The sequence below is a fragment of the Oncorhynchus clarkii genome, chromosome 32, assembly GCF_045791955.1.
Source record: "Oncorhynchus clarkii lewisi isolate Uvic-CL-2024 chromosome 32, UVic_Ocla_1.0, whole genome shotgun sequence".
NCBI lineage: Eukaryota > Metazoa > Chordata > Actinopteri > Salmoniformes > Salmonidae > Oncorhynchus > Oncorhynchus clarkii.
In genome coordinates this window covers 12,965,415-12,981,081 of record NC_092178.1, presented here as the reverse complement: position 1 = coordinate 12,981,081, position 15,667 = coordinate 12,965,415, and the positions used below count along the sequence as shown (strand labels likewise).

The 15,667-nt window shown below is 45.6% G+C and overlaps 1 protein-coding gene across 1 annotated transcript in view; it reads right to left on the bottom strand.

Moving 5' to 3' along the window:
* The window catches only part of LOC139391896 (adhesion G protein-coupled receptor B2-like), a 253,496-nt gene that overhangs the window by 17,212 nt on the left and 220,617 nt on the right, over positions 1–15,667 (bottom strand). Inside the window, exons 30-31 of the mRNA XM_071139514.1 lie at positions 15,533–15,568; positions 13,720–13,836 (exon numbers count right to left, since the gene is read on the bottom strand). Of these exons, the coding sequence (XP_070995615.1) occupies positions 13,720–13,836; positions 15,533–15,568 (153 nt within the window). The remainder of the gene's footprint in view (positions 1–13,719; positions 13,837–15,532; positions 15,569–15,667) is intronic.

The following is a 15,667-nucleotide window of genomic DNA, read 5'->3' as shown; positions in this document are numbered from 1 at the left end:
ACCCTGGACAACACCATTCACCCTGGACAACACCATGCACCCTGGACAACACCATGCACCCTGGACAACACCATGCACCCTGGACAACACCATTCACCCTGGACAACACCATGCACCCTGGACAACACCATTCACCCTGGACAACACCATTCACCCTGGAAAACACCATGCACCCTGGACAACACCATGCACCCTGGACAACACCATGCACCCTGGACAACACCATTCACCCTGGACAACACCATGCACCCTGGACAACACCATTCACCCTGGACAACACCATTCACCCTGGACAACACCATGCACCCTGGACAACATCATTCACCCTGGACAACACCATGCACCCTGGACAACACCATGCACCCTGGACAACACCATGCACCCTGGACAACACCATTCACCAAGGACAACACCATTCACCCAGGACAACACCATTCACCCTGGACAACATCATTCACCCTGGACAACACCATGCAACCTGGACAACATCATTCACCCTGGACAACACCATGCACCCTGGACAACACCATGCACCCTGGACAACACCATGCACCCTGGACAACACCATTCACCCAGGACAACACCATTCACCCTGGACAACACCATGCACCCTGGACAACACCATGCACCCTGGACAACATCATTCACCCTGGACAACACCATGCACCCTGGACAACACCATTCACCCAGGACAACACCATGCACCCTGGACAACACCATTCACCCTGGACAACACCATTCACCATGGACAACACCATTCACCCTGGACAACACCATTCACCCAGGACAACACCATTCACCCTGGACAACATCATTCACCCTGGACAACACCATTCACCCAGGACAACACCATTCACCCAGGACAACACCATGCACCCTGGACAACACCATTCACCCTAGACAACACCATTCACCCAGGACAACACCATTCACCCTGGACAACATCATTCACCCAGGACAACACCATTCACCCTGGACAACATCATTCACCCTGGACAACACCATTCACCCAGGACAACACCTTGCACCCTGGACAACACCATGCACCCTGGACAACACCATTCACCCTGGACAACACCATTCACCCTGGACAACATCATTCACCCAGGACAACACCATGCACCCTGGACAACACCATTCACCCTGGACAACACCATGCACCCTGGACAACACCATTCACCCTGGACAACACCATTCACCCAGGACAACACCATGCACCCTGGACAACACCATTCACCCTGGACAACATAATTCACCCAGGACAACACCATGCACCCTGGACAACACCATGCACCCTGGACAACACCATTCACCCTAGACAACACCATTCACCCAGGACAACACCATTCACCCTGGACAACATCATTCACCCTGGACAACACCATTCACCCAGGACAACACCATGCACCCTGGACAACACCATGCACCCTGGACAACACCATTCACCCTAGACAACACCATTCACCCAGGACAACACCATTCACCCTGGACAACATCATTCACCCTGGACAACACCATTCACCCAGGACAACACCTTGCACCCTGGACAACACCTTGCACCCTGGACAACACCATGCACCCTGGACAACACCATTCACCCTGGACAACACCATTCACCCTGGACAACACCATTCACCCAGGACAACACCATGCACCCTGGACAACACCATTCACCCTGGACAACATAATTCACCCAGGACAACAACATGCACCCTGGACAACACCATGCACCATGGACAACACCATTCACCCTAGACAACACCATTCACCCAGGACAACACCATTCACCCTGGACAACATCATTCACCCTGGACAACACCATTCACCCAGGACAACACCTTGCACCCTGGACAACACCATGCACCCTGGACAACACCATTCACCCTGGACAACACCATTCACCCTGGACAACATCATTCACCCAGGACAACACCATGCACCCTGGACAACACCATTCACCCTGGACAACACCATGCACCCTGGACAACACCATTCACCCTGGACAACACCATTCACCCAGGACAACACCATGCACCCTGGACAACACCATTCACCCTGGACAACATAATTCACCCAGGACAACACCATTCACCCAGGACAACACCATGCACCCTGGACAACACCATTCACCCTGGACAACATAATTCACCCAGGACAACACCATGCACCCTGGACAACACCATTCACCCTGGACAACACCATGCACCCTGGACAACATCATTCACCCTGGACAACACCATTCACCCAGGACAACACCATTCACCCAGGACAACACCATGCACCCTGGACAACACCATTCACCCTAGACAACACCATTCACCCAGGACAACACCATTCACCCTGGACAACATCATTCACCCTGGACAACACCATTCACCCAGGACAACACCTTGCACCCTGGACAACACCATGCACCCTGGACAACACCATTCACCCTGGACAACACCATTCACCCTGGACAACATCATTCACCCAGGACAACACCATGCACCCTGGACAACACCATTCACCCTGGACAACACCATGCACCCTGGACAACACCATTCACCCTGGACAACACCATTCACCCAGGACAACACCATGCACCCTGGACAACACCATTCACCCTGGACAACATAATTCACCCAGGACAACACCATGCACCCTGGACAACACCATGCACCCTGGACAACACCATTCACCCTAGACAACACCATTCACCCAGGACAACACCATTCACCCTGGACAACATCATTCACCCTGGACAACACCATTCACCCAGGACAACACCTTGCACCCTGGACAACACCATGCACCCTGGACAACACCATTCACCCTGGACAACACCATTCACCCTGGACAACATCATTCACCCAGGACAACACCATGCACCCTGGACAACACCATTCACCCTGGACAACACCATGCACCCTGGACAACACCATTCACCCTGGACAACACCATTCACCCAGGACAACACCATGCACCCTGGACAACACCATTCACCCTGGACAACATAATTCACCCAGGACAACACCATTCACCCAGGACAACACCATGCACCCTGGACAACACCATTCACCCTGGACAACATAATTCACCCAGGACAACACCATGCACCCTGGACAACACCATGCACCCTGGACAACAACAGAAGAATAGTAGAAAGGTTGTAACCATACTAATGTCAACAACACCACCACACCAATAGGGGGAATAACTCATCTGTAGGGACTTCAAACACAGTAACAGCACTGTGGGGAGGGCTAAAGCTGAGGAGAGGTTCTACTAAAGGGGTCATTGAAAGGTTAGAGGTTAAAGGGCTCTACTGTTTGTGTGTTGTTTAGCATGCTTACGTTGACTCTCTTTGTAAACCAGGGAAATTCTGTGCGCTAACGACGGCTCAGTTTGCCTCGGAGGAGGGGGAGGCAGCACCTGTGAGGGGGAACACAGGCCTCTGTGATTAGTGCAGAGGATAAGGGTCAAGGGTCAGGGATTAGGTGTTCCGGGATATAGAGGGCGTTTGACACTTTGGGGATAGACAATTGTATTTCCTCAAGTCACTTACAGTGACTCTAGTCTCCCCTTTAAAACAAGTGAGTTTGAACACACTCACAACTTTCGGTCTCTGGTTATGTACTAAGATTTGTGTTTTAATATGGTTAACGATACATTAATCCTCTAGTACACACACTTAATTCCCTTCATGACAGGATAATGTGATGTAATTATATGTGTCCCGCTAAAGGAGAGTACACCATGTTCATGTTTGGAGAGAGTTTAGAGAGTGGATGTGGGAATGGCTGAGAGAGTTACCAGCTGTCACAGGGCTAAGACAAGCAGATATCACACTGATTATAAGGCATGTACGTCTTTACCAGAGCTGTAATTATAGACTAATAAACTCCATTCATCTATTGAGTAGTAGAAAAAGCCCAAACACACACACACAGACCCACACACACACACACATTTCACAATTCAGACAAATACACAAACTTGCACCTGCACACCCGGGTATTCACACACACACACACACACACACACACACACACACACACACACACACACACACACACACACACACACACACACACACACACACACGTGCACAAACACACACGCACACACAGATACAGTTCATCACCATAATTGCTCTACAGTAAGCCTGAGTGTCTGGGTGGATTCAGAAGAAGCGTTGTGTTGACAGCTACGAATGCTGGAGTCATGCTGGCCTGTCAAAGGGCTGACTTTAATACCATATCAGGGCAATTATTCACTTCTTAAGTGCACTGTCTACTTACTTTATGCCAATGGAGCAGTACAGTGAAACACATCCACCACACCCTCTGTTCTTTATCAAATGCATATATCTTAGTCTGTGTGGGGGTGCTGTGTGTGTGTGTGTGTGTGTGTGTGTGTGTGTGTGTGTGTGTGTGTGTGTGTGTGTGTGTGTGTGTGTGTGTGTGTGTGTGTGTGTGCGTGCGTGCGTGCGTGCGTGCGTGCGTGCGTGCGTGCATGCGTGCGTGTGCGTGCGTGTGTGTCACAATCGTTTGTAGAATTAATGGACCAAATCGCAGCGTGTGTAGAGTTCCACATGTTTAATAAATGAAACTCACAAAAACAATACAGAACAAACGAAACATGAAGAACTGGAGTGCTCACAGGCACTACACAAAAACAAGATCCCACAAAGCACAATGGGAAATGGCTGCCTAAATATGATCCCCAATCAGAGACAACGATAAACAGCTGCCTCTGATTGGGAACCATACCAGGCCAACATAGACATACAATAACCTAGATAACCCACCCTAGTCACACCCCGAACTAACCCCCGGTGCGGGGCAAAGTACCCACTCCTCTCACGGATCCGCCCGCTTCGGTGGCGACTCTGGTGGGAGAATCATCGCCTGAAGCTCCGGACCGTGGATCGTCTCCGGAGACTCCGGAACGTGGATCGTCGCCGGAGGCTCCGGAAAGTGGATCGTCGCCGGAGGCTCCGGACCGTGGATCGTCGCCGGAAGCTCCGGACCGTGGATCCTCGCCGGGGACTCCGGACCATGGATCATCACCGGACTAATTTCCGGACCGTTGATCATCTCAGGAGGTTCCGGACCGTGGACCGTCTCAGGAGGTTCCGGACCGTGGACCGTCGCCGAAAGCTCCGGCCTGGGAACTGTCCCCCGGAAGCTCTGGACTGGGAACTGTCGCCGGAAGCTCTGGACTGGGAACTGTCACCGGAACCTCTGGACTGGGAACTGTCGCCGGAGGCCTGGTGTGTGGAGCTGGCACAGGATGTACTGGGCCGTGGAGGCGCACTAGAGGTCTGGAACATAGAGCTGGCACAACGCGTCCTGGTTAAATTACCACCTTTGCACGGCAAGTGTGGGGAGCTGGCACAGGACACACTGGGCTGTGAAGGCGCACTAGAGACACACTAGAGCCGGCGCAGGATGTACTGGACCCTGGAGAACTACTGGAGACCAGGAGCGCTGAGCCGGCACAACCCGTCCTGGACAGATACCCACTTTTGCACGACAAGTGCGAGGAGCTGGCACAGAACGCACCGGGCTGTGAAGGCGCACTGGAGACACTGTGACTACAGTGAGTTGGTTCTGGTTCCCACCTTGGCTCCGCCAACCACCCCGTGTGCCACCCCCCAATTATTTTTTGCCGCGAACCCCGGTGTCGTCGTTGTTGCTCCCTCGCTGCCTCCGTCTTCTCCCATGGAAGGCGATCCTTTCCGGCCAGGATTTCCTCCCACGTCCAGGATCCCTTCCCGTCCAATATTTCCTCCCACCTCCAGGATGTCTACTCCTCCTGGGTACGTTGCTCGGTCCGTTGTTGGTGGGATCTTCTGTCACGTTGTTCGTAATAATGATGATCGGACCAAGGCGCAGCGTGCGTAGAGTTCCACATGTTTAATAAATGGAACTCACCAAAACAACACAGAACAAACGAAACGTGAAGAACTGGAGTGATTTTCGTAACTGTGTCTTTGCAGTTTTTTTTATATCGCTGTGGTAGTATTTTCACAAATACTTGGTCAAATTTCACATCTTTTAGTACAAAACTCAAAACATAACATAATTATTTAATTTTTTTACCTCAAGGACATTTTCTATTGACTAAGTACAACAAACAAAATCACACAGTAACTTTTTCACCAAGCCTAATCATCTACAAACACCTTTCATATAAAATAACTGCCTTTCACAATGCAATGCTCACAATGCTTTTCATATGATTCTCTTGTAATTTGTTTCAATACATTTGACCATCACTTACAGTAATCCAACTGCACTTAATGTTTACTCACTAAAACCGTTTGATAAACTTATAGATTTTAAACTGGTTTGTCTACTATATATACTGTAGGTTTTAAACTGGTTCGTCTACTATATATACTGTAGGTTTTAAACTGGTTTGTCTACTATATATACTGTAGGTTTCAAACTGGTTTGTCTACTATATATACTGTAGGTTTCAAACTGGTTTGTTTACAATATATACTGTAGGTTTTAAACTGGTTTGTCTACTATATATACTGTAGGTTTCAAACTGGTTTGTCTACTATATATGGATTTAAGAACTACATAAATAAAATGTGTGTTTGTAAATTATAAACATCTAATGACATGTATGATACATGATAACCATACATAATGACTACTGTAAATTATAAACATCTAATGACATGTATGATACATGATAACCATACATAATGACTACTGTAAATTATAAACATCTAATGACATGTATGATACATGATAACCATACATAATGACTACTGTAAATTATAAACATCTAATGACATGTATGATACATGATAACCATACATAATGACTACTGGTTATTGCTGATGGTTTCACATAGTGGTAACCACAATTGATCACCATATACAGTAGAAGGGGGTGTGGACCCTGACAAAGAGGTGGGCATGGACCCTGACAAAGAGGTGGACATGGACCCCGACAAAGAGGTGGTCATGGACCCTGACAAAGAGGTGGGCATGGACCCCGACAAAGAGGTGGGCATGGACCACGACAAAGAGGTGGGCATGGACCCTGACAAAGAGGTGGGCATGGACCCTGACAAAGAGATGGGCATGGACCCTGACAAAGAGGTGGCCATGGACCCCGACAAAGAGGTGGGCATGGACCCTGACAAAGAGGTGGGCATGGACCACGACAAAGAGGTGGGCATGGACCACGATAGAGAGGTGGGCATGGACCACGATAAAGAGGTGGGCATGGACCACAACAAAGAGGTGGGCATGGGCCCCGTCAAAGAGGTGGACATCAGAGAGAGGGAGGCAGGCGGCAGGGAACTGTCGGTTCTAGTCCGGGCCATCATCGGTGACCATGTGGTTAACAGAGGCCTTACCATGGCAGAGGCTGCCAGATTAGTTCACCACAATCTGAAAGATCAACTGTCAATTTGATCATGAGAAGATTACACCAAGAAAACCAGTAAGTCTGCATGATATGAATATTGTACAGAAAATTAATATTGTAATGCATGTAAATTCACAAACCAAAGCATGATCTATTGACAGTACACTCTGTTCTACCCTCAGAATTGACAGAAGACCCCATGGTGGTGGCCGTGTGCTGACTGATCAGCAGGAGATGGGAGTGGTGGAAATGATGAGGGCCAGGAATGACATACGTCTGTCTGAAATAAAGCAGGGCATTGAGGAGAACGATGACACCTTTGCCAATGTGGAATCCATCAGCCTACCAACAATCGCCCAACTTTAGAAGAAGCACCAGATATCTATGAAACACATTTACCTGGTACCTTTTGAGAGAAACAACGACCGGGTGAAACAATTGCAGGCTGACTATGTTCAGTTACAGCACTATATACAGTATTACTGTTACTATTAATGCACATGCTACTTCACAATATCATATTGGAACTTTACTGTAAAAATAACAAGCCAAAATATATTTTTAGAGGGCGATGGTACTTGATGCTGCTATGAAACATCATGAGTATATCTTTGGTGATGAAGCGAGCTTCAACCTGGCTAAAACATGGCGCCGTGGGTGGAACCTCATCGGTCAATGGGTGACCGTCCCAATTGCCTGGACAACGTGGGGGAAACATCTCTATGTGCGCAGCTATCTCTGAAGATGGTGTGGTAGGACGTAGGCCATTACTTGGATCCTACAACGCCTCAAGGTGTTTCCAGATGTATTTTTCAATGAAATTGAGCAGGCCTGTCAAGTTGAGGGGTTAATGTCATTGTGTGGAACAATGTCAGGTTCCACCCTGCAGAGGTGGTTCAGGCATGGTTTTGGGCCCATCCCCAATTTGTGACCCTATACCTGCCCCTATACTCTCCTTTCCAATTGAGGATTTGTTTTCAGCATGGAGGTGGAAGGTGTACGATCGCCATCCCTATGAGCGTGATACCCTCCTTCTGGTCATGGATGAGGCATGCGACGACATCAATGCCGACCAATGTCGAGCTTGGATTCGCCATGACAAAAGTTTTTTTTGTACGGTGCATGAACAATGAGGACATTCACTGTGATGTGGATGAGGATGCTTGGCCAAATGCTCAAGACAGGCTTGATGCAAATGAATTTGTGTTTAATTTCATTCAATTCATGTGTTTCATTTAATTTCTTACATTTGAATACAGACAGTACTCCTATGTTTTTTTCTGCATGAATGATTGTATAGGATCTCTTCATTGATCACACATTTGATTACACATTGGATAGATATTACAGAAATTATAGATCTTCTGTCAATTTTGTTGGGTGATGGAAGTGTATTGCCTAATATGAAAACGGTGTGATCTAATATACAGTGTATACTTATGTGCGTTTATACGTCAGAGTGCCTCAAGATACTTTGATTAGAATCGGACTGAACAGAATCATTACAAATGACTAATACACTGGCAAACATATGCTTGGCTCAGTATCCTGTGACTGGTTCTATATGCTGCCCAGTAATAACTGGAGAGAGAGCTAGGCGGTGATCATTTAATCAAGATGTCCAGGAAATGAGAATCAAAGACAGAGGCTGCTGCAATTGCCTGGGAAGTGTCAGGGTGTGTGTGTGTTATTAGTGTATGTGTGTGTGCCCTCTGCTCTCAGTGTAAATGAGATGTGAAGCAGCAGATGCCCTATCATGGCTGAATAACTCATCACGGCTTGAAGTACCGGCCCCATAGTGCAGCTCCAGGAGATGAGGTGTGTGTGTGTTGGTGAAATCTTAATGAAATAGGCTCTCTGAAGGTCAGTGTAGAACAGGGACTGCTTAGTGCGGGCTAATAGCGCATTAACGATACGCAGACCGCCCTGTCTCTCTCTCTCACACACACACACACACACACACACACACACGCTGATAAAAGGTGACATTGCACATCCCCCTAACCCTCATTGTCCTTTGAACAAAAATATCATGAAAGGTTTATGAGGTGGTTCTATGAGGTTCTATAATAAAACAGTGGTAGAACGTTCAGGCATCTGAACGTTCAACCACTAAAACAAAATAAATGAATCGGTTTAGTCGCGGTAAGCTCTGGATAAAAGGAGAAAAAACACATTTATAATACGTTTAAGTTATATTATCGAAGTGCATTTGAAAACAGAAGTTGCACGTACTGATGTGTGATCCAACGGCCACTACATTCTGTGCAGTGTTAATCACAGTAACATCAGGGTCACTGATGGTCATATTTTGGAATAGGGCACATAGAGCACTGGTAAAATACTGTATATAGGGAATAGGGTTCCATTTGGGATTTGTCCCAAATTACATTCTGTGCAGAGTTCAGTTTGAAGTTCAAGCAACATTAAGTGCAAAGTGAAGCATCATCCTCATATTTTATTCAGTGCTATTATAGTCACACCATGTACTTTAGCCAGCACTCAAGATGGTCACTGTGGGTCGAATGCTAACTTTAGATCCAAGCAGGTAACTCAGACTTCCAACAATCATTGATGGATTTGAACAAAAATATTTAAATAGAGGTATGTATCTCAAGTGGATTCAGCTCTTAGTATGTTCAATATTAAAATCCTCTCTAAGTATGGTATGTTCCCTATATAATCCTCTTTTAGTACGTTACCTATATAATCCTCTCTTAGTATGTCCCCTATCTAATCCTATTTTAGTACGTTCCTCTTTTTTTTGCTTCCTATATAATCAGCTATTAGTATGCCCCCTATCTAATCAGCTATTAGTATGCTCCCTATCTAATCAGCAATTAGTATGCTCCCTATATAATCAGCTATTAGTATGCTCCCTATATAATCAGCTATTGGTATGCTCCCCATCTAATCAGCTATTAGAATGCTCCCTATCTAATCAGCTATTAGTATGTTCCCTATCTAATCAGATCTTAGTATGCTCTCTATGTAATCAGCTATTAGTATGCTCCCTATCTAATCAGCTCTTAGTATGATCCCTATCTAATCAGCTATTAGTATGCTCCCTATCTAATCAGCTATTAGTATGCTCCCTATATAATCAGCTATTAGTATGCTCCCTATATAATCAGCTATTAGTATGCTCCCTATATAATCAGCTATTAGTATGCTTCCTATATAATCAGCTATTAGTATGCTCCCTATCTAATCAGCTATTAGAATGCTCCCTATCTAATCAGCTATTAGTATGCTCCCTATATAATCAGCTATTAGTATGCTCCCTATATAATCAGCTATTAGAATGCTCCCTATCTAATCAGCTCTTAGTATGCTCCCTATCTAATCAGCTATTAGTATGCTCCCTATATAATCAGCTCTTAGTATGCTCCCTATCTAATCAGCTCTTAGTATGCTCCCTATCTAATCAGCTATTCGTATGCTCCCTATCTAATCAGCTCTTAGTATGCTCCCTATCTAATCAGCTATTAGAATGCTCCCTATATAATCAGCTATTAGTATGCTCCCTATATAATCAGCTATTAGTATGCTCCCTATATAATCAGCTATTAGTATGCTCCAAATATATAAAGCTATTAGTATGCTCCCTATATAATCAGCTATTAGTATGCTCTTTATATAATCAGCTATTAGTATGCTCTTTATATAATCAGCTATTAGTATGCTCCCTATATAATCAGCTATTAGTATGCTCCCTATCTAATCCGCTATTAGTATGCTCCCTATCTAATCAGCTATTAGTATGATCCCTATCTAATCAGCTATTAGTATGCTCCCTATATAATCAGCTATTAGTATGCTCCCTATATAATCAGCTATTAGTATGCTCCCTATATAATCAGCTATTAGTATGCTCCCTATCTAATCAGCTATTAGTATGCTCCCTATATAATCAGCTATTAGTATGCTCCCTATATAATCAGCTATTAGTATGCTCCCTATATAATCAGCTCTTAGTATGCTCCCTATATAATCAGCTATTAGTATGCTCCCTATATAATCAGCTATTAGTATGCTCCCTATATAATCAGCTCTTAGTATGCTCCCTATCTAATCAGCTATTAGTATGCTCCCCATCTAATCAGCTCTTAGTATGCTCCCTATCTAATCAGCTCTTAGTATGTTCCCAATCTAACCAGCTCTTAGTACATTCCCTTTCTAATCAGCTCTTAGTATGTTCCCTGTCTAGTATGTTCCCTATCAAATCAGCTCTTAGTATGTTCCCTATCTAATCACCTGTTAGTATGTTCCCTATCTAATCACCTCTTAGTATGTTCCCTATCTAATTAACTCTTGTACCCTACCTAATTACTATGTACCCTACCTAATCCTCTCTTTGTATGTTCCCTGTGTAATCAGCTCTGAGTACTGTATGTTCCCTATATAAAAGGTGTCAGGTAGAGGGTATATTAACTACTAACCTTACCTTAATGTGTCAGGGGGGTATACTAACTACTAACCTTACCTTAAGGTGCCAGGTAGAGGGTATACTAACTACTAACCTTAGCTTAAGGTGTCAGGGGGTGTATTTTAACTACTAACCTTACCTTAAGGTGTCAGGTAGGGGGTATACTAACTACTAACCTTACCTTAAGGTGTCAGGTAGAGGGAATACTAACTACTAACCTTAAGATGTCAGGTAGGGGTTATACTAACTACTAACCTCACCTTAAGGTGTCAGGTAGGGGGTATACTAACTACTAACCTTACCTTTAAGGTGTCAGGTGGGGAGTATACTAACTACTAACATAAGGTGTCAGGTAGGGGGTATACTAACTACTAACCTTACCTTAAGGTGTCAGGTAGGGGGTATACTAACTACTAACCTTACCTTAAGGTGTCAGGTGGGGGGTATACTAACTACTAACCTTAAGGTGCCCGGTGAGGGGTATACTAACCACTAACCTTACCTTAAGGAGTCAGGAAGGGGGTACACTAACTACTAACCTTAAGGTGTCAGGTAGGGGGTATACTAACTACTAACCTTAAGGTGTCAGGTAGGGGGTATATTAACTACTAACCTTACCTTAAGGTGTCAGGTAGAGGGTATAATAACTACTAACCTTAAGGTGTCAGGTAGGGGGTATATTAACTACTAACCTTACCTTAATGTGTCAGGTAGGGGGTATACTAACTACTAACCTTACCTTAAGGTGTCAGGTAGGGGGTATACTAACTACTAACCTTACCTTAAGGTGTCAGGTAGAGGGAATACTAACTACTAACCTTAAGGTGTCAGGTAGGGGGTATACTAACTACTAACCTTACCTTAATGTGTCAGGTAGGGGGTATACTAACTACTAACCTTACCTTAAGGTGTCAGGTAGGGGGTATACTAACTACTAACATAAGGTGTCAGGTAGGGGTTATACTAACTACTAACCTCACCTTAAGGTGTCAGGTAGGGGGTATACTAACTACTAACCTTACCTTAATGTGTCAGGTAGGGGGTATACTAACTACTAACCTTACCTTAATGTGTCAGGTAGGGGTTATACTAACTACTAACCTCACCTTAAGGTGTCAGGTAGGGGGTATACTAACTACTAACCTTACCTTAATGTGTCAGGTAGGGGGTATACTAACTACTAACCTTAAGATGTCAGGTAGGGGGTACACTAACTACTAACCTTAAGATGTCAGGGGGGGTATACTAACTACTAACCTTACCTTAAGGTGTCAGGTAGGGGGTATACTAACTACTAACCTTACCTTAATGTGTCAGGTAGGGGCTATACTAACTACTAACCTTAAGATGTCAGGTAGGGGGTACACTAACGACTAACCTTAATGTGTCAGGGGGGGTATACTAACTACTAACCTTACCTTAAGGTGTCAGGTAGGAGGTATACTAACTACTAACCTTACCTTAAGGTGTCAGGTAGGGGGTATACTAACTACTAACCTTACTTTAAGGTGTCAGGTAGGGGGTATACTAACTACTAACCTTACCTTAAGGTGTCAGGTAGGGGGTATACTAACTACTAACCTTACCTTAAGGTGTCAGGTAGGGGGTATACTAACTACTTACCTTACCTTAAGGTGTCAGGGGGGGGGGGGGGTATATTAACTACTAACCTTACCACAAAATACCACACTAGGTGCCAACAAACACACTCACATACTGTTGTAAAGATGCTAGATTCTCTATATAACAATGCCATTTCACAGTTATACCACTAGGGGTCGTAATGAGCTGAGCTCAGTGAGCAGGGAATAGTGTGTGGTGTGGGTGTGGGTTGGGGGGGGGGTTGTAGGGGTTGTGGTGTGGGGCAGTTAACCTTCGTTTCCCACTAACGTCGTAGGGTCGGGCTCTTACCTTGAAAGTGGACATGGTGGGGTCCCTGTTATACCTGTCTATGGTGTGGAACTTGGTGGTGGAGTGGTTGAGCTCAGGGTACAGTTCAGTGTGTCTTTTGCGAGTGTGCATCACTTTCTGGAAGGGAGAGGAAGGTACAACAAACATGAAGAGAATAAGAAAAGAAAAGCTATAGAGGCAAGGACTGAGAGGGACTGAAAGAGATGCCAGCTGCAGTCGGAGGGGAAGAGGGGGACGGATAGATGGATAGATAGCTGAGTCCTCTCATCTTCTCTCTAACATCTCTCTGTTCTCTACTAGGCTTTGATGCTGCCTGTGATGTGACATGTCTATGAGTTTGCTCTGAATGGATATGAGAGCCAAACAGGCTGCGTTAATGTTAGCGTTAGCTAGTTAGCAAGTTAGCATTAGTTAGTTAGCAATTTAGCATTAGTTAGTTAGCAATTAGCCAGCAGTGAAGTGGCTCTGAATAAAATGTTCCTGTAAGTACAGCTGGAGGATCAAATCCTAACCCTCACCATTTAGCTGAGACTCAACTGACCTTATACGTTCTAGCATCTATAAGAGCAACTACATCCTATTACAAGTGGAAGTGGAAGTCCCTGACAGGATAGAGACCTTGTTACAGCGACTCGCTCTCTTCGCTAATGGCTAGCGCTTAAGCAGCGCGGTGGCGGCTAATCGACACAGCCGCTCTGAGGGTGTAGAGAGACACAGGGGCCAGACGGCGACACTCACAAACTCAGACACTCTGGCCAAGGCCGGCTGTGACCGCTGCCACCAATTACCACAGTCTGCACTCTCTTCTCCCCGTCTGTCAGTTCTCTCTCTCTCTCTCTCTCTCTCTCTCTCTCTCTCTCTCTCTCTCTCTCTCTCTCTCATTCTTTACCTTAAACTCTCAGGCTCTCAGGGCTTCAAACCTTTCTCCCTCAGACACACACTCGGTAAAGGGGTACACTGGCGTCCATTTTTGACAAAGGAAGTCAGACATTTTGAGGGACATATCATGCAGTTTTGCAGACTACGGTCAGAAAGGAAGGGTTGTGAGCTCTGGGAAATCGTTGCCCTTAGGCAACATCATTCTACTCCAGGTTATCATATTGTAGCTAAGCGCTAGTGCTTGTTAGCCTGTTAGTTGTGCAACAGTCCACACATGCCTTAGTTCTACTATGGACAAGGCCCCCGCAGTGGAAAGCAAGTCTCCAGTCTTTACATGGTAAGGATAAGGAAAGCCAATACTTGAATAGGGTAATTCATTTAGTTAATTGTTAGGGGGGGGGGGGGCTGTTTGAGACTGGAGTTTTGCTAGATTCCCAGGGCTTGTTCCTTCCACGGAGCGATTATTTCACGCCAACACACACACACACATCTACCAAACTGACATAAACTCCCCGTCTATCATTCATATATCCACTCAAACCGTTCCACTGCACCAATGTTTCTTCAACCAGGACCTGGCACCCCACTGTGCATTTTCCATTGAGATCGAAATGACTGACTGATTCAGTTTGAAAAAAGCTCAATTAAATTATTGTTTTTTGTATACCTGCTGGTACATGTTCAATATATCAATCAAGCTAAGATCAGTCAAAACCAAATCCATCCATCCACAGGGGGAGCCCTAGATCCTTGTTGTAGAAACAGACTACACTATGTATGGGTCACTGTACCAAGTTAAATTCAAGGGAGACACAGGTGCAAGGGGGCGGGGGGGTTTAGAGATGCCATGGGCTCCTCTAAATGTCAGTCAAACCTGGCTGAAGCAGACAGAAGCAGAGATAGGCTGGGGGGAGGGTAGTAGGTGGGATCTTACCTCAAAGTCCAGCTCAGAGTACCGTACTCTTTTCCTCTGAGGGGGGGGGGGGGGGGGGGGGGGGGGGTCAGGGGGAGAGAAGATATGATCAATGTCTGTAGATCCTTGGACCCCTCTACTCATCATCAACACAAA